This window comes from Tenrec ecaudatus, chromosome 11 (genome assembly GCF_050624435.1).
Source record: "Tenrec ecaudatus isolate mTenEca1 chromosome 11, mTenEca1.hap1, whole genome shotgun sequence".
In the NCBI taxonomy this organism is placed as follows: Eukaryota; Metazoa; Chordata; class Mammalia; order Afrosoricida; family Tenrecidae; genus Tenrec; species Tenrec ecaudatus.
The window spans coordinates 96,923,056-96,945,999 of record NC_134540.1 but is presented as its reverse complement, the minus strand read 5'-3'; the positions used below and the strand labels follow the sequence as shown (position 1 = coordinate 96,945,999).

Sequence of the window (22,944 nt, the reverse complement as noted above, 5' to 3'; positions counted from 1 at the left end):
GGCTGTAATTTTAGAGAAGCAGACTGTCAACATATTTTTTTCTAGCGTGGCTAGTGAGTATATATCAGCAGAATTTTGGTTCGCACTTGAGCTTTTTGGTTGTTTTGTGTTTTTTAAAGATAATTTTATTGGGGGCTGTTATCTACTGGATTAAGCATATTGGTACATATGTTGCCATCATTATTTTCTAGACATTTACTTTTATTGAGCACTTGGTATCAGCTTCTCTTTTTTTTCCCTCCCTCTCCCCCAACCTCGTGACCCATTGAAAAATGATAAATTATAAATCTATTATTATTTTCATATCTTACAAGGACCACTGTTTTCCTTACCCATAGTTTCTGTTGTTTGGTGCCCTGGAAGGTGGGTGGTGGTGGTTGTGTGTTGGTCATTGAGCTTGGTTCCCCCTTCCTCCTGAAGTAGTTAATTTATTGTGCCAACCTGACCAATAACCATATGTAGGATTAATTGAAGGGTGGAGAGATAAAAAGCTCAGAGAGTCTCGTCTTTCTTATCTCTTGCTCTTTGATCATCGGACCAGTGTGTGAGTACCTTGATTGTTCTTTGCCTCAATCTGGAAGCTACAATACCTGTGGGACACCTAGTCTGTGGACTGTGCTGCTGTAATTTGAGGTTCCTTCAAGACCTGCTTCGCCACACCATTGGAATTTACATTTCTTGAGCTGTGGACTGTCGGACCCTGTCATCTGACTGACTGTTGGTGACCTGCCTTGCTGTTTGCTGCCTGTGTCTATCTACATAAATATATAGATAATTGTTAGCATTTTGGTTTTGTTTCTCTAGAGAACCCTGTCTAACACACTCCCCTCCTCTCCTCACCTTCTCCTTGCCCTTCTGGTATCGCTAAGATGAGTTGAGTTCTTAACACCTGTGCTATCAGGGTCTCTTCCTAGCTGGGGCTTAGTAGCTGGGTATAAAAAGTGGTACTGTCCTTTGATTAATAAACACTTGAGTAAACTCTGTTTTGCTGCTTTCTTTGAATAATGTAATTTGTGTATATGCAAAGAGTGTAGAATAATGCCTTTGGTGAAGATGATCATAAGCTGAAGCGACTGAGATCTTAGTTCTCTTTGAAAAGGAGAAAAGAAAAGGAGGTACGGAACCTGACAAGGACAGAACGGGGATTTCTGCCCTGCCTGCTAAGTGAATGAACAAAGAACCCTCTGAAATAACTAATGAACAAAGGACTCTGTGGGAACTGGGTTGATAAACACTTAAATCTTGAAGCCATGAAATCCCTAGTGAAAATCCTAACACAGGAGAGTACTCAGACATAATTCTGAGACATGTTAGCACAGATCAGTAGCCTAGATAAATTTGAAAGAAATGATATATGAGATTTAAGGATGAACTGAGTAACTATTTGGAAAGTTGCTTGACCATTTTCTGAACAGTAATCACCACCCCTTTGAAATGTCATTTAAAAACTAGAAGTGTTCCGCTAGACAACGTCCCTTCTCAACTCTCAAAGGGGGACACACTGCTCACCTGGAGCAGTGTATCTTAGCTATCCTTAAGGTGTTCTTCTCAACTCAACAGAGAGACTTCATTTCTTTTAAAGTGACTGTGCTTTAATAAATTTGCAGCTTAACTCTTTGCTGCCCTGCTCTCTGTGTGTGTGTGTGTGTGTGTGACAGAGAGAGAGAGAGAGAGAGAGAGAGAGAGAGAGAGAGAGAGAGAGAGAGAGAGAGAGAGAGAGAGAATACATGCAAAGTTTATCTCTGGACCCTAAGAAACCATAGAGCTTTAGTGTTTGCTTTCTTTCTTATGGGCAAGAACCTGGATGTTGAACTTCACAGAATCATCATGTTACCAGCATCTCAGAATTTGGGCAAATTCCAGCGAGTTCCTGATAAGAAGAATGTGTGTGAGCATCAATTTCTCTGTATAAAAGTTTAGAATTTAATAGAGTTAAGCATAGCATGGTTAAAAATTTACTGCTTAACATCACAAAAACACAGAATATACTAACTATTTTCCTAGCAGAAGTGATTGTATACCCTAATTTGGAACGAGGATAACTGTATGCCTGTGCGTAGTGTTTTGTGATTTTCAAATAAGCTAATATGCGCAAAGTTAACTCACAAACTCTTAAATACTACGTAAATGTAACAAGAGGTGTTAAGCTAATATATGTACATACAATCAATTATTAACTTAGCAGGTATTATATATGCAATAAACCTTATTTTAAATGTTGATTTTTGTAATTAAAGTATTATATTCTTAATAAATATAATTGGACACATGAGTATCACTATTTCCTAAAATTAGCTACCTTTCAAACATTTCAGATGAGATGCATGACTTATTCATCCCACAACCATCTCCAATATCATTTGGCACTGAATATTTAAGCCCTTGCTATTTTTCATAGTCCATGGGTAGCAAAATTGTTAACCAACTGGTTTCTGATGAAAAGAGTAGAAGGTCAAATACATGCAGAGGAGACGCAGGAGACCCAGAAGAAAGGTCTGATGCACTGCTTGTGAAGGATACAGCTTTCAAAGCAAGCAAACAAACAAAAACACTTTTTTTTTAGTAGAAGCAGTTGTATTGTGTGGGGTGTTACACTGTATGGAGAGGCCATGAGCTGGAATTGACTTGCAGACCATTTTTTGATGGTTTTGATTTACTATTTGTTCAGAGCTAACCAAACCCTTCCTGCTGTTAATAATTCTATCAATCTGAGAGCTGTGTATTGATATTCTTTCCTACTTTAAAGAAAAGAGTTTTTCAGTGGAAAACTTCTTTGTCCACATTTGTAATTGGCAGATTCAAATTCTGGTTGGCCATACAGGAAAACCCATGCCAAACTGGGTATTCTCCAATGTACAGATGATTCATCTGAGACGAGGGAATTTAAGCAATAATATGAGGTCGAATCACATTAAAAGGAACAAATTAATTTACATTTAATTTCAAGTGCTTGCAAGTTTTGTTCTTTATGATACCTCAGCTTAGCACCCAGGTATAGAGACCCAAATGAGAGCCATACTCAGAATGCTAGCCTTCATGTAAAAGATAACTATTGGAAATAGGTGAACTTCAGGGAATGATGGGAATGATCCCCTTGAACCATTTCCTTTATAAAGACCATATGAAATCTTATTTATAGTATTTAATTTCACTTCTCATGTTAGTAACATGTCTAACGTGCTATTTTTCCTTTTCTGTTATAACCTGCTGATTTCTTAGGCCATATTATTTTATGATGCATCCTTTATTTTTTCTATTATTTCACACTGAGTGTCTTAATAGGTTTTTAGAGAATTTCCTTACTTTTTCAGAAAAAAAATTTCTTTCTTGGAAAGGTTTTTTTTTTCTCTTCTTGGTATACTTCCAGCTGAGGGAAAGTCTCCTAGGTTATATCAAAGATTGTGAGCTCTCTGTTCTGCCTATAGGTCTGTGGAGATGAGTGTTTAACATTTACTTTCCAAGGGCTGTTTCTCTGTTATATCCTGTGTTGTAAAGAGCAGCTCAATCAACTTCTGAACAAAGGGAGTTGAAATGGTTCCTCTTGCTTTCATTTCTATTGCTTTAGAGATGACAGGGTGGTAAACCATTTCAGTGGGTTCAAAACTTTCTGTGAATTTCAGATGTCATAATCAATAATCCTGAAATCCATATTGGTATAACAAATCACTGATATAGAATTGCATTCTTTGAGCAAGCAATCACACTCTCAAGCTTATAGTATCTCTAAAGTAAATTATCCTACAATGCATTTTCCATAAGTTCTTTGGGATAGAGGCTCCATCTGGCTGTAAAGTCTTTATGTATTGCATTCCAGTGTAACATAAAGACGCTATTGCATGACATTAAACTAGCACTTCAGCTAAGGAAAATTGTTACAGGGAGAAATGGAGAAATTCTAGAGTTCTGTGAGACTCTTCTTTCACTATTAGTTCGACTCCTGGATGTTTAGTAATTTTTATTATACTCTCAGTGGTTAAGATACACTTTAGAATGTAGACTTAGAGAACACTGAAAATATTATCTGTCTAGTATTCCTACAATGACAAATAGATGTTTACTGCATGTCTAATACTCCCAATGAATAAACTAGTCCACCAGAATAAATTGCCCACATTTGGGAGATGGATTTGTCTTTCAAGAAACAAGGAAAAGGTTATCTGTATTTTGTAATGATACCATACTCTCCTAAAAACAAGCAAACAACCTTTATAGAGGTAGCTAATTCAGAACCAGGGATGTTTCTTCACCAGGATGGGCCAGACCAGCCTACCCATCAATCTATTTATTTATGCATCTATCATTTTATAGCTATCTATTTATCATTTATATATCCATCTATCTTTTATGACTTGAGAACAAGCAATTGAGAATTCTTACTGATTTATTCGCATGGTTTGAGTATATCCAGGATGTTATATACAACATTGCAGGGATTACAAAGTAAGGAGAAGGAGAAAAGTGGTAGATAAATAGAAAAAGTATATTCTTCTCCTTGGCTTCTGATCCTATTAAAAGTAAAACCATGAGTGTACAGTACAATAGAATATTTCTTTTGAAATTTAAAGAGAACAGAATGCTATGCTGCCAAGCGACATGAATGAAAAGACACACACTGAAGCATATATAGGTGGACTGGATATGGGCAGATGGAATAAACTTCTTCTGAGGGTCAGAACTGTATTTGCTATACCTAACTCAATTAGATCAGAGGGACAATTCACTTATATACTATTTTCTTGCCAGTCCCTGAAACTAGGGACCAGGATGTTCAGGCACTGACATATGCCTTGGAATGCCCAGACTTGTCCCTGAAGGGTTGGTTGACCAAGGGTAGGTATCTTTCCTTTGTTCATTCATAAAACATATTGCTGCCACAGGGAGATGGTACAGCAGAATAGAGAAAAGTGTTGGTTGGTCATGAAGGGGAGGGAAATTGCAAGATAATCCCATGAAGATTCAGACTCCCATCCTAGAAAATTTGTTCCCATCAGTGACTACTTAGTTCATCTCTCCAACTGCCAATTTTTCCTGGATAAAGTCTCTCTAACTACCCTGACTTCTTTTTATATAGTGGCTCAGTCCTGGGCTCTCTCTGTACTGTTCCCCAGACTTCCATAGTGTATTAATTTCCCTGATTGCAGCCTGAATCATCTACCTGGATCCAGGTTTACACAAGCAACCATTCCAACAATTGACTTCCCGTTGTATGCATATTAGGAAAAGGTTATGATCAATGCTATTTTATTCAGACCATCTCAGTTGTATAATCCAAGTTAGAGTACCAAATCTTTCGATGAATTAATTGTTCAGGAAAAATACAAGCAGTTTATACATTCATTTACTAATCAAAAATATCTATTGAGATCTTACCATGAACCATATCATGGTCTAGAGTCTAGACAATGAAACATCTCTTCCTTAATGGAGCTTACAATTTAGCAGGGCAAGTAAAATATACAAAGAAAAGACAGATTCTCTGCCCTTGAAAGTCCCACAATGATCAAAAGGGAAAAGAAACAATACAGTTGTTATCTAGGCGAGAAGGAACATTTAGAATGCAAGAAATCATCTTTATTTTCAATATGTTCAATAAAAAATCATTTATCATGTAAATATGGTAAAGATTTACAAGTATCTAAATATGTTAAAAACATTCATAGTGAATGCCTCAAAACACACACACACACACACACACACACAAAATTAATCTCATGAGAAATTGAGAGTAATTCATAAATTTGTTGAAAGTCATAGTGATAATATTTATACAGAGCAGCCAGTAAAGCACTTGGCCCATTGTAAGAACCATTTCATGTTACCCTTCAAGAGAAATATTTTCTCCGTTGGTTTCTAGCTCCCCTGGAACCACGCACGTGACTTTTCCATCCCGCCCGGACCCTTTCAAGGGTCCTTGGTGGGACAATGGTTAAAGAGCTAGGCTGTTAACCAAAAGACGAGCCATTTGAACTCATCAGCCACTCTATGGGGGAAGAACAGGAGGGTCTGCTTTCAAAGGACTTTCAGCCAAGGAAATTGTGTGTGTGCGTGTGTGTGTGTGTGGGGGGGGGTGTTTCCACCTCATTTTCAACAATTCAACATTCTAGGCCCCCTGTACTAGGCACTGCCTTGTCCTGTCTCTGGTCTGACTGAAACTCCTTCTACGTTCTTTTCCTTGTTTGACAATTTCTCGCCTTTCCTGATTATACTATCCAAAGTATTGCCCTGGGAACTATTTGTTTGCATCACTGAATATTTTCCAATATTGAATGTGAATATCTTTAAACGGGGCCAAGGCTCTCTGTTTTTCCATAGATCCCCACCAAGCCTTTTTGTTGTATAGCCTACCTTCTCTCCTCACTTACAATCCCTACAAGGCCTCAGTAGCCACATTCGTTTACTATCACACTCTGATTCAAGAACCCCTGGGACCATACCGCGTTACCCACTGGGTGGCTAACCGAAAGGTCGCCAGTTTGAAACACCAGCGGCTCCATGGCAGAAAGCTGAAGCTTTCTGGTCTCCTAAGATGCACAGCCTCACAAACCTGAGGAGGCATTTCCATTCTGTCCTACAGAGTAGCTATCAGTTGGAAGTGACTCGATGGTAGTGAGTTGGTCAGTTGGTATCTCTGATCCCAACCAACCATACCAAACTACTGTCATAGAATCCATTTTGACACCTGGCAACCCTATGTCAGGTTTCTGAAACTCTGCATCTTTATGGGACCAAACTGCTTCATCTTCCTCCCATGTAGCAACTGGTGGATTTGAACTGAGTGCATCTTTTGGTGAGCAGCCTGACGCCTATGAGTTTGAAAAGTGATCACCTTTTTATAATTCCAATATTTGAATGATGCAAACAGCTCAATAGAAAATAGAAAACTAGAGAGAGCAAGTGGCTTGTTTACATTTTAGACTTACTAGGGAAAAAATGAATCATTAAGCCTTATGGGATGATTAGTACTCCTATTGTCGGTACTATATAATATGGAAGCCACATTAACCTTTAGACTTTGATCGATTATCAAGTGGAAATATGAATTATAAAGATCAAATAAAAATATAACTGCACAATAAGAGACAGGATCTTATCTCCATCTCAAATATTGCCATAAACTCTAAAACTACCCAGTAACATTTTGGCAAAAAATGAAACACATAGCATAGGAGAAAAAATATGAACTATCATGTTTTATAATACCGATCTATAAAGCTAGCTGAGGGCATTTCTTTGGCAAAGCTGCTGTTGAAACCATGATAATAAAACTTCCTGGTGTTTTCCATTTATATTAGACATCTTATATCATTTATTGCAAAAGTTAAAAAACACTCGTAATCCTGGAAGAAAATCACGCAGCAACCCAAGTCAATGTCCTGAAATTCCCAAACTAGAATTTAAATCCATGCTGCTCCAAAAATAGACGCAAACCAGTTTGCGAACAGTTTCCTCCAGGACTATACCAGGACAAGTAGGAACCCGCGGGGCGTAGTGAGTTAAGGGTTGGGCTGCTTGCCTCAGGTTCAGTACTTCAAACCCACTAATGGCTCCACCTGAGAAACGTGAGGCCGTCTTCCCCCATGACGACTTATCATTTGGTGAGATTCATGTCTTTTTACATTTTATTGTATTTTTCAGAATGATGGGTGCTTTGTGTACTAGAGACTTAAAGGGAAGTAGATTTCTTTCCTCACTGATACCTTGGAAAGCATTTCACCATGATGAAAGCTGAGTAGGAACCATTTACAAATGACAGGGGATTTTCTATCAGATCAGCATTTAGTCCTGACTGTTTTGTACTGACTGTGGCCTAGTTAGCTGTCAAACTCAGCGGATCCTGAAAAATGATGATCAAACATGTACCTTCTTTGAGTGACATCTTGGTGTAAATGAAATAATGAATGTTCATAAAGAAATCAGCGTATGTCCTGGGGTACTTTCTCAAAACAAACTAAATGACTGCTAAAGCCAATCACATTTATCCATGAGTTGCACCCAAGTAGTTTGTGAAGAACTTTTAAAAAATAATAATAACCTTTGAACTCTTCCTCAGACTGGCTGCAATGATCCAGTGGCTTCCTTTTGTAGACGGGTCATTGATAGTCTAGCAAATGAATTGGCACACCCTTGAGTCCTAAAATGTCATGAAAGCGTGAACACAGTTTGTTTAGATAAAATCACATTTTTAACCCAGAATTAATTTTTATGTAAAAATGTAAATCCCCTCCTTTTTTCCTCTTCCCCAGTAAAAGAAATAGAGGAAGAAAGAGAGGCAGACAATTTGCAGTTTTCTTCATTTCGGTGTCCTTTGTGCGAATTTTTTCAGCCATCATCTTACACGGCCATGGGTAATTTCCTATGTCCATTTTAAGTTCAATATTTCTGACTAGAGTTGTTGGCAAGTGTGTTTTCTAGTGCCGTTATCCAGTTCCCTGAGTGAGATGCATGTCTTTCCTTGGGCAATTGAGGCAAGGTTATCCATTTGTATGATCTGACAATCAAACCCCAAAATTCTATGTGCATACAGCAAACCATGTCTCATGAAATGGTTTCTTGAAATCCCTTTAAAGCCTTTTTCATGGAAAATCTTTTCTTCCTCTGATGACAATAATATGATTAAACATTTGTATTTATGTTTAAGCACACATTGTCCTTTTATATATATAGTTTTATTTTCTCCTAATAACCTGGTGAAATAAAGATAAAAAATCTTCTCCCCAGCTTATGAAAGAGTTATACAAATTCTAGTAGGCTTATGGTGGTAAAATTCATATAGTAGACTTAGGACCTCCCTGGACTGAAAAGTTGTGAAGGTTGTAATAACTGCGTATTGTTTACTTTATTGTAGGTATCTTTCTTCTGCACAACACTACATACATCTGTTATGCTGAGCCTTATGAACCTGTGTTAATTCCTAAGTATATTGGCTTGTGGATTTCCTTTTAATGAAACATTTAAATAATCATTTCCTTTACAACATCAACGAACTTGATTCCAGGAAAAGTAAAGATTCATTGAATTATCAAGTGCCAGTAATTTAAGCCAGTAATGCACTGTATTGTGTGTATGTGTATTACATATTCAGAGAATGTATTGTAAATGATCATCCAGACTATTTTACTCAAGACCGGAAAACAAGCAGAGGATATACTTACAAAACAGATAGAGGTTTTTGTCTGCAATATATATATATATATATATATATATATATATATATATATATATATATATATATGAAATAAAGGGAAGCAGGGTTGCTTTCATTTAGTTTGTCTAAATTGAACTATTTTGTAGTTATTCAAAAACTTATATTTGATGTATTTTCCCCAAGGGGATAAAACGAGTAAGTGGTAGAATCAAGCTTGAACCCAAACTTTCAAATTCCAACTGTGGTTTTCTTTTTTTCCCCCTGCCAGGGAGACAGCCAAGGAGCTGTATTCATTACCTAACTTGCACTTCTTGCCAGCACATCACTTGTGTAATCCAGGGCTGTCTACCCAGGATCACTGGTATGTTGAACTATAGAATCTGAAAAGTCTAAGATTGTGTTTTCTAAGGTTGGTATTTAAGCCTGTCTGAATATGCCACTTTCTAGCCAAACAAACCAAACCCAAACTGAGGAAACAGTGCCAAAACAAACTTTCAAGCCCAAAGTTTAACAACATTGGAATTACCGCCATGTAACGCTCCAATGTAAATGTTGTCACATTGGGCTTAGGGAAGGAGAGGCCAGAAGTGTGGGAGAGGTTATGGAGAATTGCTCAATGTTATTGACTAGCTCTTGTTGGTCATGGCCGACACCGCTCCTTGCCTGGCCCTAGGTCCTTTCTTCCCTTCTTCCTTTTGCACTTTGAAAATTGAAAAAAAAAATATCCGGGCACATGATTCCCAAATGTAGCAGACTTATCTCCTAGTCGCTCTTAGAGCCAGGGCTGCTAATTTTTCATATTAACTCTCACTTATTTGGTTTACGTCCCATTACTTCTGAACTAAACTAATACAAGTAACTTCTCATCATTTTCCCTATCTTTGGGTTTACCTATCTAATGTCTTTCACATTGTTCAGAGTACTTTTTAAAAATTCACATCTAATCATACATTTCCTGGCTGTAAATCTTTAATTCTCTTTATGACTTAGAATATGGAAGTCAAATTTCTTAGGTTGCCAGGTCTGAACTACAATAGAGCCATCTGATTTCCTTCTATTGACACCCAGTATATCAGATGCTATATCAGTATTGAATTACATGAAACTTCTTGTATAGATTGGACCCCTTTATATTTCTGACTTCCTAAATCTGCTGGTCTTATATCTGTTTGGTGGAAGAAGCTGATATTTACTGCTTTGTGTTTAACGAACATTTTCTATAGTCAGTTTTTAAGCTTATGAATGTTTATAGCTGACTGGTTTCACAAACCATGTATCCTTCTTGTGAAAAGCATTATTCTATTTGTTCAGCTTTATATCCTTGGGTTCTATGATTTCAAAGTAGGCAGCCTTGATAAATGGATATGTTTAATATATGAATGGTAATGGTGATTTGGGTGAGCTGCCTGTCATTCACATGCCACTATCATAACTCCTTTTTATCTTCCTTCAAGAAATTTCACACTCCTCAGGAATAGAAGATTCATGTGTGGTATTGAGATATCAGTAAAGATCTAACTGCAGCAACTTAAGATCCTAGACATAAATCCCTTCTTTCATAATAGAACTTGCAACTGATTCAAATAATGCTTTTAAGATTCAGAGGACAGAGATGGAGATACTTGGGCAAATCCTAGTTCGTTTAATTAGCTTAACTGATTCTCAGAGAAACCCTCAGATATAGATTATCTTACTATCCTAATGTTATCATTGCTAAGTTATAGAGCTGTACATGAAATATACTTATAGTCTACACAGACTTAACGCATAAGTCTACTTTTTTGCATATGGACAACTTTATGAATTCTTCCCTTGGGAAGGCAAGGTTTGATCTCTTCAAACTGAATTCTCATATATCTTCTTTAAATTCAAAAGTACAGCTCCCTGTAATCATTTCAGTTCTGACTCACAGAGACCCTCCCCTATGGGAAAAAGTAAAGCTCCTCCTATCGGTTTCTGCAGAGGTAAACCGTGTAACAGCAGAAAGCCTGACCTTTTACCCTTGGACCAGTTGTTCTTTGGAAATCCTTAAACTTTTCCATGAAACAACTGGCATATAATAACAGGGTGAAAGTCCCATTCTAAACCAACTACGTCTTCACAGCCATTATTTCATGATCTACTAGTAAGTCTTAAAATCCTAACTAGAATTCTTCAATGCTAGGTATGCGTCATAGATAAACGCTAAGTCAAATGTCTTTCTACAAAGGTTTCATGGTGTGCATGTATAGGTTTATTAAAAAAAGAAAACCCTTTTTTGTAGACACGTCTCTGTGGGATCATTAGATGGCTGCAGAGGTGTCCTCTCAGTAATAAACTTTTCTTAACTTATGATAGCGCGTCAAGAAGAAAAATAAAATCAAAGTATTAACTTATAAGGGAATCTGTTGGTCCACATAAATTCAAGGCAGACAGATCAGCTCAGATGATCATGAGGTTTTGAGGGGAGTCAAAATGGGCAATCATTTTTTAACTCTTTATTGTGAATTATACGAAGGTTTATGGAGCAGATCACAGTTTTATATTCAACAATTTTTATACATTCTGATTCATTTCACCCATTGCAATCACTCAATCCCATTTCCACCCTATCCTTCTTTCTTTACCTTCAGCTTTCCTGATTCTCTAAACTTTGTCCTTGGGTAAAGGCTATCCTTTAAAATTTAAATGTTTATTATTCAAACATTCAGTTTCAGATCTGAAGTGTAAATGCCATAGGCCTTGGGTTTGCAAAAGTCTCTACCCAACCAGTCAGCCATATCCCTTTTATAATTCTGAGTCGATTCCCACATTTCCTCCCACTCTATTAAGGAATTTCTAATGTGAATCTTTTCAGAGGAATTGATATTGGTAGTCTTTCACCTTTGAATTTTCATCTCAAGGTTCTGTAGATTGGTCTTTATCTGGCACATTCGTGTGTTAGTTACATAATCTGGTGTCAATTTGAGAGGATCACGAGTGAAGGGGTGGAGTCTAGACTCTAAATCGGTTTATAGCCAATAAGGCCTCTGTGTAGGCATGGCCTTCTGAGAATTCTGGGAACTCTTGGATTTCCTCTTTGGAGGCAGAAGACACGATCTCTTTCTCTCTCTGTCTCTCTCTGTCTCTCTCTCTCTCTCTCCCCTAGCTCCCTGGGAGACATTGCAGCTGACAAGATATATGGACCTACCTTGATGCAACCAGACCCCTGAAGCTGGAGAAGCCACGTAGAGACCACTGCTAGCGCTGAGATGCTTACAATGCCACTGGATCAAAAAACTGTTCTACCCACTGCCCTGTGATCATCCTGCATTCAGCATCATTGCATGTGCTTCGTGAGTCTGAAGATGACTGTATAGATTGGTATCAGACATATGGGCTAATATTGAACTTATGGGCTTGGACTGGACTGAGTTGGGATGCTTTCTCAATGTGCAATTACCCTTTCTATAAAACTCTTTCTTATGCACATATGAGTTTCTATGGATTTGTTTCTCTAGTCTACCCAACTAACACAATTAGTTAACCAGCCCAATTGCTTCCATGACTCTTTTGATTTTCATCACCACATTGATGGACATCACCACATTATGGCCAACCACATTGATGGACAAATTTGCAGCAAAAGTTAATATGCACACGCAAATATCATCATAGATAGATAGATAGATAGATAGATATGTATATATCTGTGTGTATATACATATATAGTTCCAGCCTCTCTATCCTACCTCTTCAGCCTCATGTCTATTTCTCTTATTGTTAACCTCCCTCTTATTCCCTTCTCCTCCCGTCAAGTTACCTTCTACCAGTTAGTTTCACTCCCTTTCTTCCCTCCCTGTCTGGAAATGATCAAAGAATGATTCTTTTCTAAAGGGATACACTTGATGTATTTTCCCAGAGTACACAGGACTACCCAAAGGACTTATGACAAAGACATTCTAAGAACATTGAAAACAGCAGTGGTGAGAACAATCAGGCAAGTTTGACCTAGGAATCCACCCATCCAGAACATTAAAATAGACCTGTTCCTTCTTAGGGGGTATCCAGGGCTGCTGCCCTATCATGATTTATTTGGGAAAATGTATCCCATCCACACTACAACCAAGGTCTTGCCTCTTCATATGGTTGCTTCCAAAATTAAAAGAAAATTTAAAGAAAGCAGAAGTCCCTAGAGGATGTCAAAATTGCCATGGGATGTTAATCAAAGTTAGTATTCTTCCAGGAAGTTAGAGCGGTGGATACCACTTTCAAGAGTATAAAAGCAGTGTAGTTTGGAAATTATATTTGGAATTATACTTCATTTTTGGATATTTTTGTTTAATAAATGTTTTTAAAGCAATGTAATTTTTTACTTATCCTAATATTGACTTCTTGGTATTTTTAGTCTCCACTATGCAGGAGGATTCTAGAAAGAAAGAAAAATGCCAATGATACTGCATGTCACACTTTCCTATGTATCATGAACTCTCATTCCGTAATCTTCTTTTCAAGTCTTACATGAGGAAAAAAAATAGCTTCTCTTTCTCCCAAGGACAATCTTCCCAAGGACTAGGAAAGAAGGAAGAAAAAGAAGCAAAGGAGAAAAGTAGACTCAGTGATGGTATGCTCACAGGAATGCCATGAATGATAAGAAATATGTGTGAATTGTTCAATGTGGAACTGATGATTTGCTCAGTAAACATTTACCCAGTGCATCATAAGGTTACTAAACAATATATCTCATCGTTGATAAAGCAAACAACAACAACAAAATCAACCCTCGCTGCCATCAAGTCAATGCTGACTGACAGCCACCCTGTAGGACGAGGAAGAAGTGCCCTTTGGTTTTCCAAGACAGTCACTGTTTATGGGAGAAGAAAGTTCAGACTTTCTCCTGGAGAAGTGGTATATATTTCTACTTCTTTTATGTTTAGGATAACTTTATGCAAGAAAATATAATCATATTCTAAGGTAATAATTACACTTGAACCATAGTGTCTATAAAAACAGAAAAACTTCAATTTGCATTTCATAATTTTAGTGTAGTGAAGTTTTCTTAAATATCTTAGTGCGAAGTACTTAAAATCCATGACAAGGAAATATTATAAAATTGAAAAATAAATGTTTATTTGTAAGTTATCATTTCTATTTACTTGAGTAAAAACATGTCCAAGCTGACTTCATTAACTGTTTACTAAAATAAAAGTTAAGAAAAATTCTACAATTACTAGCGGAGTAGCATTGAGAGTATTGCTTAATGTTGAAAATTAAAAACACTGGCAGGTTTAACAGTCTCTGAGAGGTTGACTATTTTAGCTAGTGATCTCAAGAAGGCAGTCCACCGCAGGGGTGCTCACACATTTTCAGCAGGCGAGCTACTTATAAAATGATCAAGTCAAAATGGTCTACCTACTGCAAAAATGTGAAACAAATTTATTTTTATTTATTTATTATATTTATTCATAAATGCATTGAGAATGCTTTATATGTACAATGTATGTTTATGTACCTTGCATAACCACATGAGTCCATATTGCACAACACAACATAATTAACTATGCACATTTTTTGTCATTCCCTGAGTTTACTTTAATGACTTGGGCTGAATGGAATGAGCCAGGGATGCACAGTCCGGACAGTAGCTGCTGACATCCAGCCTCAAGAACACTTCCAAATCATCATCAGTCATGGTGGAACGGGACTTGGGCTTAATGATCTTTATGTGGGTAAAGGCTAACTCACATAAATAAGTAGGGCCGAATAATACAGTCGAGGAGGTAGCACATTTTCTCATGTTTGGGTACTTTCTCTCTGCGAGTAAGTTCCAAGCCTGTTCATGGTTTCTGGGCTTCAGTTGAATTTTGGCTTGTAGTATCAACATCTCCTATTCCGTATGAACGTGATACGCGTTTGTCTTTTTACTTGGTCCAGCTCCCCCGCTCATTTTAATACCCTTGCTTACGTTTAAGAGGAAAAAAAAAACAACCAAGGTCTAAAAATTGGCAATAACTTAGCTTGTCAGTTTCGCTGCACTTAGAGCAGTTGTTTGCGCATGCGTTTGACACCTAAGATTGCATCTGATTGGCTGCGCTGTATATCAATTAAGTAATAGGATTGATGATAGGCTTATGTCTGTCTATTATTTTTAAGGCCATGCGATCCACCCACACATTTGTGATGGTCTAGTAGATCACCATCGACGTATTGAGCTACTCTGGTCTACAGAATAGAATCATCATAAGGTATAGACAACTAAAGATCATATCTGTTTTCAGGTAAGCAAGATTAAAAAGTCTACTTATTGGGCTCAAGTTTACACACTGTTAGCAATCATAAGTATTGTGTTACATAAAATCATATCCTTTTAGTTCACTGTATTTTGTCATTTGTAAAAAAAATTGAGATTCTATAAAAGTTTCACAGATCATGCATGCATTGCAGAAGGATCCAAGCTTGTCATTTTTACTGCATTAAGGTTTTTTCCTTGGGATTCATAGTTTCAGTAAGGATTTAACCAGGATTCAACCAGTTTGCATGGATTCAGCAGAACTATATCTAAATTTTTGTTGAGTTTGGGATATTGATTGGGTGTCCAGCGTGGAATCGCAAATTTATATCCTTTACTCTTTTTAAACATGTATCTATGCAGCAGCGTATTCTAAGTGCCTATAGCAATGTTCATTCTGTCCATAGTTATAAAAAATTAGAAGGACTATGCTGGTAGTATTTATTTATTCATTTCAAAAAAGGTGTTCTATATTTGATGAGATACAACATTTTTATTCCTTGCATTCATTACTTCAGTAAACAAACCTGTCATGTAAGAAGTGTCAAACAACCAGAAGGTGACACATTGTCATTCATTTCACCTTTCTGTTAAGTCTCAAATGCCCACGAGATACTATGAGTTAATTGTGTGATTCCTGAGTGTTCAAAGAGCTTAAAATATTGTCAGAAGTACTGCTGCCAGTGTAGCAGAAGCCGAAGGGGTTTCAAATGATGGACATAATATGTTCGGAGAAGAGAATTTTCTTGTTTCTAATCTATCATACACAAGGACTATTGTCTAACTGCCCAAGGAATGAGAACCAACTCCTACAGTGAAAAGATGACTTAGGAGAAATCACACAGCTGATGATGCTCAGAAAAAAGTGAAGAATATTGTGCTTGAAGATGCCTATCAAGGAGCAATATGGAAATAACTTAAATAATAGATTGTTGGGGGTAGTTTAATATTTCTCATTAATAGTTTAAACATATTTATATGTATAACATATTCTAGTTTTGTGCAACTCTTTTACTGTTCCTAAGTATTAACTGTATGAAATACTAAACTGCCTTTCAGTATGTCTTTTATTTTAATGCTTAAAATGGGCATTAGGGCAGCAAACTGGTTGTCACATTGTTTGAATCCCACCATTGGTCCAAGCTATTCTAATCTAGTCTAGTACCAGATGCTAACTCATAGCCAGCCTATCAGAAAGGGGAGTGGCCGAGACTAAACTGTGCAAGGGAGTCTCTCAAGTACAGCCCCATATGTAAACCACAGTGCCACCAGGAATCCTGACCTCAAGCATAAACCAAAGTAAAAAGAACATCACAACAAGAAAGTATTTAACAAGAGACTCACAGATAGGAACACAATGAATAGAAGCATGAAAACAAATACAACTTTACACACTGAAAATGGAGAAAGAAATGTGCTTGAAAGGAGGTCGTGTAAGCTTTATAGGGAGGGACGGACGTGATGAAATTGGTGCTGTGTTTAACTAATCGGGGGAGATAGACTGGCCAAAGGGATGAAGGAAGCATTAGGAGACAATTGAGGTGATAGAAGAGGTTAAAGGAACCTATAAGAAGATATGTAGCCATGAAGGATGCTTATCGACATCTCACGACACAATATTCTCAAAGGATACCACCTTTTCTGCCTTGTGACAGTTTATCTTAAAGAGAGAAACTAGTGAAATTCACTTAGTACTGCCTCCATTTTATCATTAAGATGCTTCACATGTGTTTTTCACAGCTCTTGTAGCTAAGCCAATAAATCAATTAGATACGTCTGAACAAATTCTTTTTTTTTTTGGTCTTTGCAATCACAATTTTTTATTAATGTTGTCTTTTTAACACGCTTGTACTGAGACACACTCCTCTGGCCCACTGCTACAGGAAGAGCTCTTGCGTTAGACAGAAACTTCGTTTTCTTAGCTACTTGGAGGACTTTAGATGGAGCTTTAGAATGGTCTGGTAGATCTTCAGGGGCCCGACTTCTTTTAATAGGGCTTTTATGAAAAGTATTGAGTTGGGAGCACAGTATTCCCGAACTGTATGACTCAATACAGATCTCATTTGGAGGCACTTTTTCTTCAGAACTGAAAAGTTCTTGCGATCTTCTAATTTCTTCAACATCTGTATTAGGGTTTATGACATCATGGCTACTGCTTTTTTCAAGACAAACCGGGCTAAAAAGTTCAAGTGAATATGCTTCGTTTTGTCCACTTTCAAGTTCTGTAAAATTATCGCCACGCCAAGCCAAATTATTTTTGGTTACTATTTCCTCATGACTTGCCTTTGGTACAATCTCTGTGTTTCTGGTCCTTTTATTTAGAGAATTCAGCCCTTTATGTTTCGTCTGAGCTAAAAAAGCCACCTGGCTGGAGGTCAATATGCTGAGAAACTCAGAATCAGTAGATAAGTTAAGGTCTGACTCCTTCGTAACTATTTCTGTAGGACTTGGCTTATCAGCCATATTGGAGAATTCCAGACACTGGTTTTGCACTTTATGAGGTGTTCTTGACACATAGGTTGATTCTAAAGCTTCTGATCCTATGTTAGTTTGTTTGGTAGTGCACATTAAATCTAATATACTGTTATGATCTAATTGGAAGGTTGCTCTTTGTAAGTTTGAAGTACAGATATTTGACTGATCTTCATGCTGTTCAACTGTAATTTTCTTATTTCCAACGACAAACCTTTGGTTCTTTTCTTCTCCCGTTAAATGCAGAATTCTGCTCCTAAGTCCACACACTTGAACACTGGAGTCCACTACTTCATTCATCCCCGAGGGTGGACTCTTCTGGGAATTTATATTCTGTGTCTCAGAAACACAGCATACCAAGTCAGCTTCCAAAAGAACAGATCTTTCCCCAGAGTTCACTGGACAATGACTCTTAAGACCCGGACAGCCAATGCTGTCTAGGGCTGAATGATTTTCAAGGTTTTCCTGCTTGCATTCTTCATCCTCCAGATGTATAGAATGCTGATTGTACAAAAGCTGCACTTTCCCCCAGGGACCAGTAGTGGATATGGAAGGAGCTGGTTCGTGCGACACTGTTGTTTTCAGTGGGTGAGTGGGGGCACCCCAAAAGAGGTGGATTTGAGATCCTCCGGTCATGGTTCCTTAATCTTTTCTTCAACAAGGTAGCTGCAGGATTCAGGCCAGAGAATAATTTTCACTGACGCGGGGCCAGGAGGAGGAGGAGGAGCGGGCAGCGGGCGTCCCGGGGGCCACCTCGAGGTGGCGCGCGCGGGGCCTGGGGCGCGCACGGGGCCTGGGCGCGCCCCTCCCCCCCCCCCCGTCTGAACAAATTCTTAATCTCTCAAGAATTTCCTGTGCCTTATGGATGTGTAACATTTATTGTATTATAAAAAAATTAAGAGTGGAGAAAGGCAGTGCAGGCACTTGTTCATCAAATAAGGTCTTCTAACGTTCTATTTTCTCATTTCATAGACATTTTCTTAGAGACATTCATTATGTGGAAAATGATTTGGTACATGCCATGTGAACGGTTAGTTGTTATAGACACTGAAAATGTCAGTTCATGTAAATATATCTCAATATGCCATAGTAGGATTAAAGAGAAACAAATGATTTTCTTAGGAAAAATTCTAAACCCATAAAATCCACTACCATTGATTCAATTTGGACATATCAATTCTATAGGATTGGGTGACATCGCTCCTTTGGATTTTTAAGAGTGTTATCTTTATGTAAGCAGGCTGTCACATCTTCAATGGCCTAACTGCCAACCATTCTATTAACAGCCAAGCAGTTTTAATCACAGTGTTATGGCTATCATTTACCAAAAATATATTCAAACATATTCACATTTATATATTTCATCATAGGTCATGTAAAAGAGATAATTAAATGGTATTCTCACTGATGGAGGTAAATCAACCAATCCAGAATGGTGGTAAAAGAAAGAAAGAAAGAGAAAAGAAAATATTTCCATTAAATATCATGCCATGGCCTTCCTTGATGCTTGCCTTCATGAAGAGATCACTGAACATAAGATTCAAAGTGTGACAAAGAAGATAGATGGTGCCCGGCTATCAGAAAGAAGGGAGTCTGGGGTCTCAAAGCTTCTCTTCAAACACTCATTTAAGGGAAGGGTCAGCTAAGACAACAGGGAAGAACCTGGCACCCTATGTTATCCAAGGATTGTAAATAATAAAATCCAAATCCCAAAGAAGGATGATATAGAGCTTAAATTGTTTGCAGAAGGCTATGGATGACAGTGGAAACCCGAAATCCATTTGCAGGGTCCCCACAGGGATGAAGGCTCTGGGGAATTCTCTCTGGTCCTAGTTGAGAGATGTGACCACCCTGTTAGCAGACAGAGAGCATTGCAAAATTGATCATGGCCAGTGTGGTAGATTAAAATCTAATAGCTTATCATTTGATCTCCCTTTACCCCCATTTGAAAGTTGTTTCCATTTATAATACTTCCCACTTTTCAATTGATATGTTTCTCTCCTTTACTTTATTATTGTTTTAAGTTTTGTTATTGTTGTGTTTCACATGTTTTTCTGTGTATGAGATCCAGGATCAATAAATGTATAGAGACAGTTAATGGATTAATTGTTTCTTGAGGATGTGGCAGGGGAGGCTGGGGGGAAATGGGGAGCAAATACAATGTGTATAAGAATAAGGGAAATGTTCTAAAATTGTGTTGGTGATTGTACAATGCCCTTTGATGTGATTGAACTATTGATTACATGAATGTGTGTCAATAAAACTGTGTTAAAATAAATAAATATCATACTTAAAATGGAACAAAGAACACATAGAAAACAAACAAACCAATCTGCTGCCATTGAATTAAGTCCAAGTTAAGGCACTCTATGTGTGTCAGGAGAGCACTTACTCTGTAGGGTTTCCTTGGCTTTGATTTTCAGGAAAATCAATCACTAGGTCTTTCTTTTGCAGCACTTTTTCTCACTGACATCAAGTAGATTCTCACTCATTGTGGTTGGGTCTGAAGTGCCAATCTTCACGTAAGTCTAATGCAATAAGTCATTTAAAATCATTTTATTGAGGGTTCATACAACTCATCACAATCCCTACATCCATCCATTGGGTCACACACATTTGTACATTTGTTGTCATCATCATTCTCAAAACATTTTCTTTCTACTTGAGCCCTTGATATCAGCTGCTCATTTTTCCCCTCCACCTTTCACCCTCCTCCCCTCACGAACCCTTGATAATTTATAAATTATTATTATTTTGTCATATCTTTCACTGTCCAATGTCTCCCTTCACCCACTTTTCTGTTGTCCATCCCCCAGAAAGGGGGTTATATGTAGATCATTGTCATCAGTTTCCCCTTTTCTCCCCCCACCTTTCCTTAACCTCTTGGTATGGCTACTCTCATTATTGGTCCAGAGAGGTTTATCTGTCTTAGATTCCCCTGTGTTTCCAGATCTGATCTATATCAGTGTACATCACCTGGTCTAGTCAGAATTTTAAGGTAAAATTGGGATCATGATAGTTGGGCGGGGGAGCAATAAAGAACTAGAGGAGTTGCATGTTTAATTGGTGTTATACTGCACCCTGAATAAGTCATTTTTAAGTGTTTTCTTCTCTCTTTGTAATTTACAGAGTTTCAGTACATACATAACTATGCATCAGGATGATAGTGATGAGAATAAGCATTCCTGATTAAGCAACTGATAAGTTTCCCAGTAGAAGTAGGTCAAAAGCATACATTGTAGTCAAATATGTACTGTTTATGAAGATAGACTGTTGACTTTGACTTATTTCCCTAATCTCCTCTATGCTCCTATTCTTCCCACATTACCACCACCAAACAGGAGTAGGGCCAAAACATTACTCTGAACATTGGTTTTTTTTTTTCAATCCTGGAAGTTTTATGTTATCATAAAAAATTATGTGAATTTCAATCTTGCCACCATAAGGTGAACATATTTACTGAAATGGAGCGGAGTTCATCCAACTTGTACTCTTCCAGAAAGATGTAGCATGATGATTACAGGGATTTAAGATGACCCTTCTCTCTGGGGGTCATGTATTGCTGGTTCAGCTATAGAAATATTTCTATCATGTCAAATTGTCAAAACTCAATGAGTTAAAATGAATTAAACAAATATCCTAGAACATCCATTCTTCTGGCTGTCGATCTCAAGTTTCCACTTACCCTTCTGGTTGGAGACAAAAAACAAAAGGAGGAGAAAACTCTAAAGGGACAGACTTGTCTCTTTTTTCAGTTCACCAAACATGAATTCCAAGAGAAACAACAACAAACAGAAGAGTCCATTCAAATTTTGAAAACCAAGAGATTAAAAAGAGCCACCAAATACAGACAATTAGCTATCCTACTTTGTGAGTATAACAGATGTTCATTTCTTTTCATTCCTGAATTTCAATTCTGATTTCTTTCCTCTGCAGTCATTCATTTTATCATTAATTCATGAACACCACTCTCATAGGGGCTTGTGATGGAGCCTTTAACCCTAGCATCTTGCTTTTGATTTTGTCCAGACCCCACATTTTAGAGTTTCTGCTTATGACAAGGAGCTTTAAAATTAACTAGAGATCTATTTTCCACAAAAAGGAATCAATGCAATATGGCAACAGTGCTGTTTGGAAGTCATTTTCTACTCTCATATCTTAATTCCATGAATCAACTTGAGGCAATGGAGAACTGTGGTCCTCCATGTCTTTGGTTCTCCCCTTTGAAGTACATCTAAAAGTTATGGAAATAGATCATGTCATTGCTTTGGCTTGATTATAAAGTCCTGTTGTCCACACTGATAAGAAAACTCTATTATGTTTGTCCTCTCAAGTCATTGTGTTGCATCACCAAGTGCATTAATTTATACAATGTATAACAGAGAGTAAACTATATCTAACTTGTAAACTTCTCTCTTATTTACCTGTGGGTTAAATAACTATTCTTAAAAAATCATCTTATTAGGGGCTCATACAATTCTTCACAGTCTATACAAACATCAATTGTGTCAAGCACATTTGTACATATGTTGCCATCATTATTCTCGAAACACCTGCTTTCTACTTAAGTCCATGGTATCACCTCCTCATTTTCCCCTCCCTCCCCACTCCCCCTCTCCTATGAACCCTTTATAATTTATAAATTACTATTTTGTCATATTATATACCATCTGACATCTCCCTTCATCCACTTCTCTGCTGTCCGTCCTACAGGGAGGAGGTTATATGTAGACCTTGTAATTTGTTCCTCCTTACTCCCTCAACTTCCCTCTACCCTCCCAATATCGCCACTCTCACCACTGGTCCTGAGGGTTTCATCTGTCCTGGATTCCCTGTATTTCCAGTTCCTATCTGTGCCAGTGTACAATTTCCGGTCCAGTGGATATGTAAGGTAGAATTGGGATCATGATAGTGTGGGGGAGGAAGCATTCAAGAACTAGAGGAAAATTGTATTAAGTAACTATTCTTCTTATTATTTTAAGGAACTAATTTAAAATATAACTAACTTTCAAAAGCAGCCAATGAATAATCCAAATTCAGAATTCAAACACAGGTCTGTCTGAGCCTGAAAGCGACGGCC

The 22,944-nt window shown here is 37.6% G+C and overlaps 1 protein-coding gene across 1 annotated transcript; it reads right to left on the bottom strand.

The window, feature by feature from the left end:
- Window positions 1-17,141: 17,141 nt before the first annotated feature.
- SHLD2 (shieldin complex subunit 2) lies at window positions 17,142-18,670 on the bottom strand. The gene has a single exon (XM_075562692.1). The coding sequence runs from the start codon at window positions 18,498-18,500 to the stop codon at window positions 17,142-17,144; it is 1,359 nt and encodes a 452-aa protein (XP_075418807.1). The 5' UTR covers window positions 18,501-18,670.
- Window positions 18,671-22,944: the final 4,274 nt, after the last annotated feature.

What these genes read in the sequence shown, in the direction of transcription:
- SHLD2 (XM_075562692.1), bottom strand. Translation starts at nt 18,500, where the DNA reads ATGACCGGAGGATCTCAAATCCACCTCTTTTGGGGTGCCCCCACTCAC.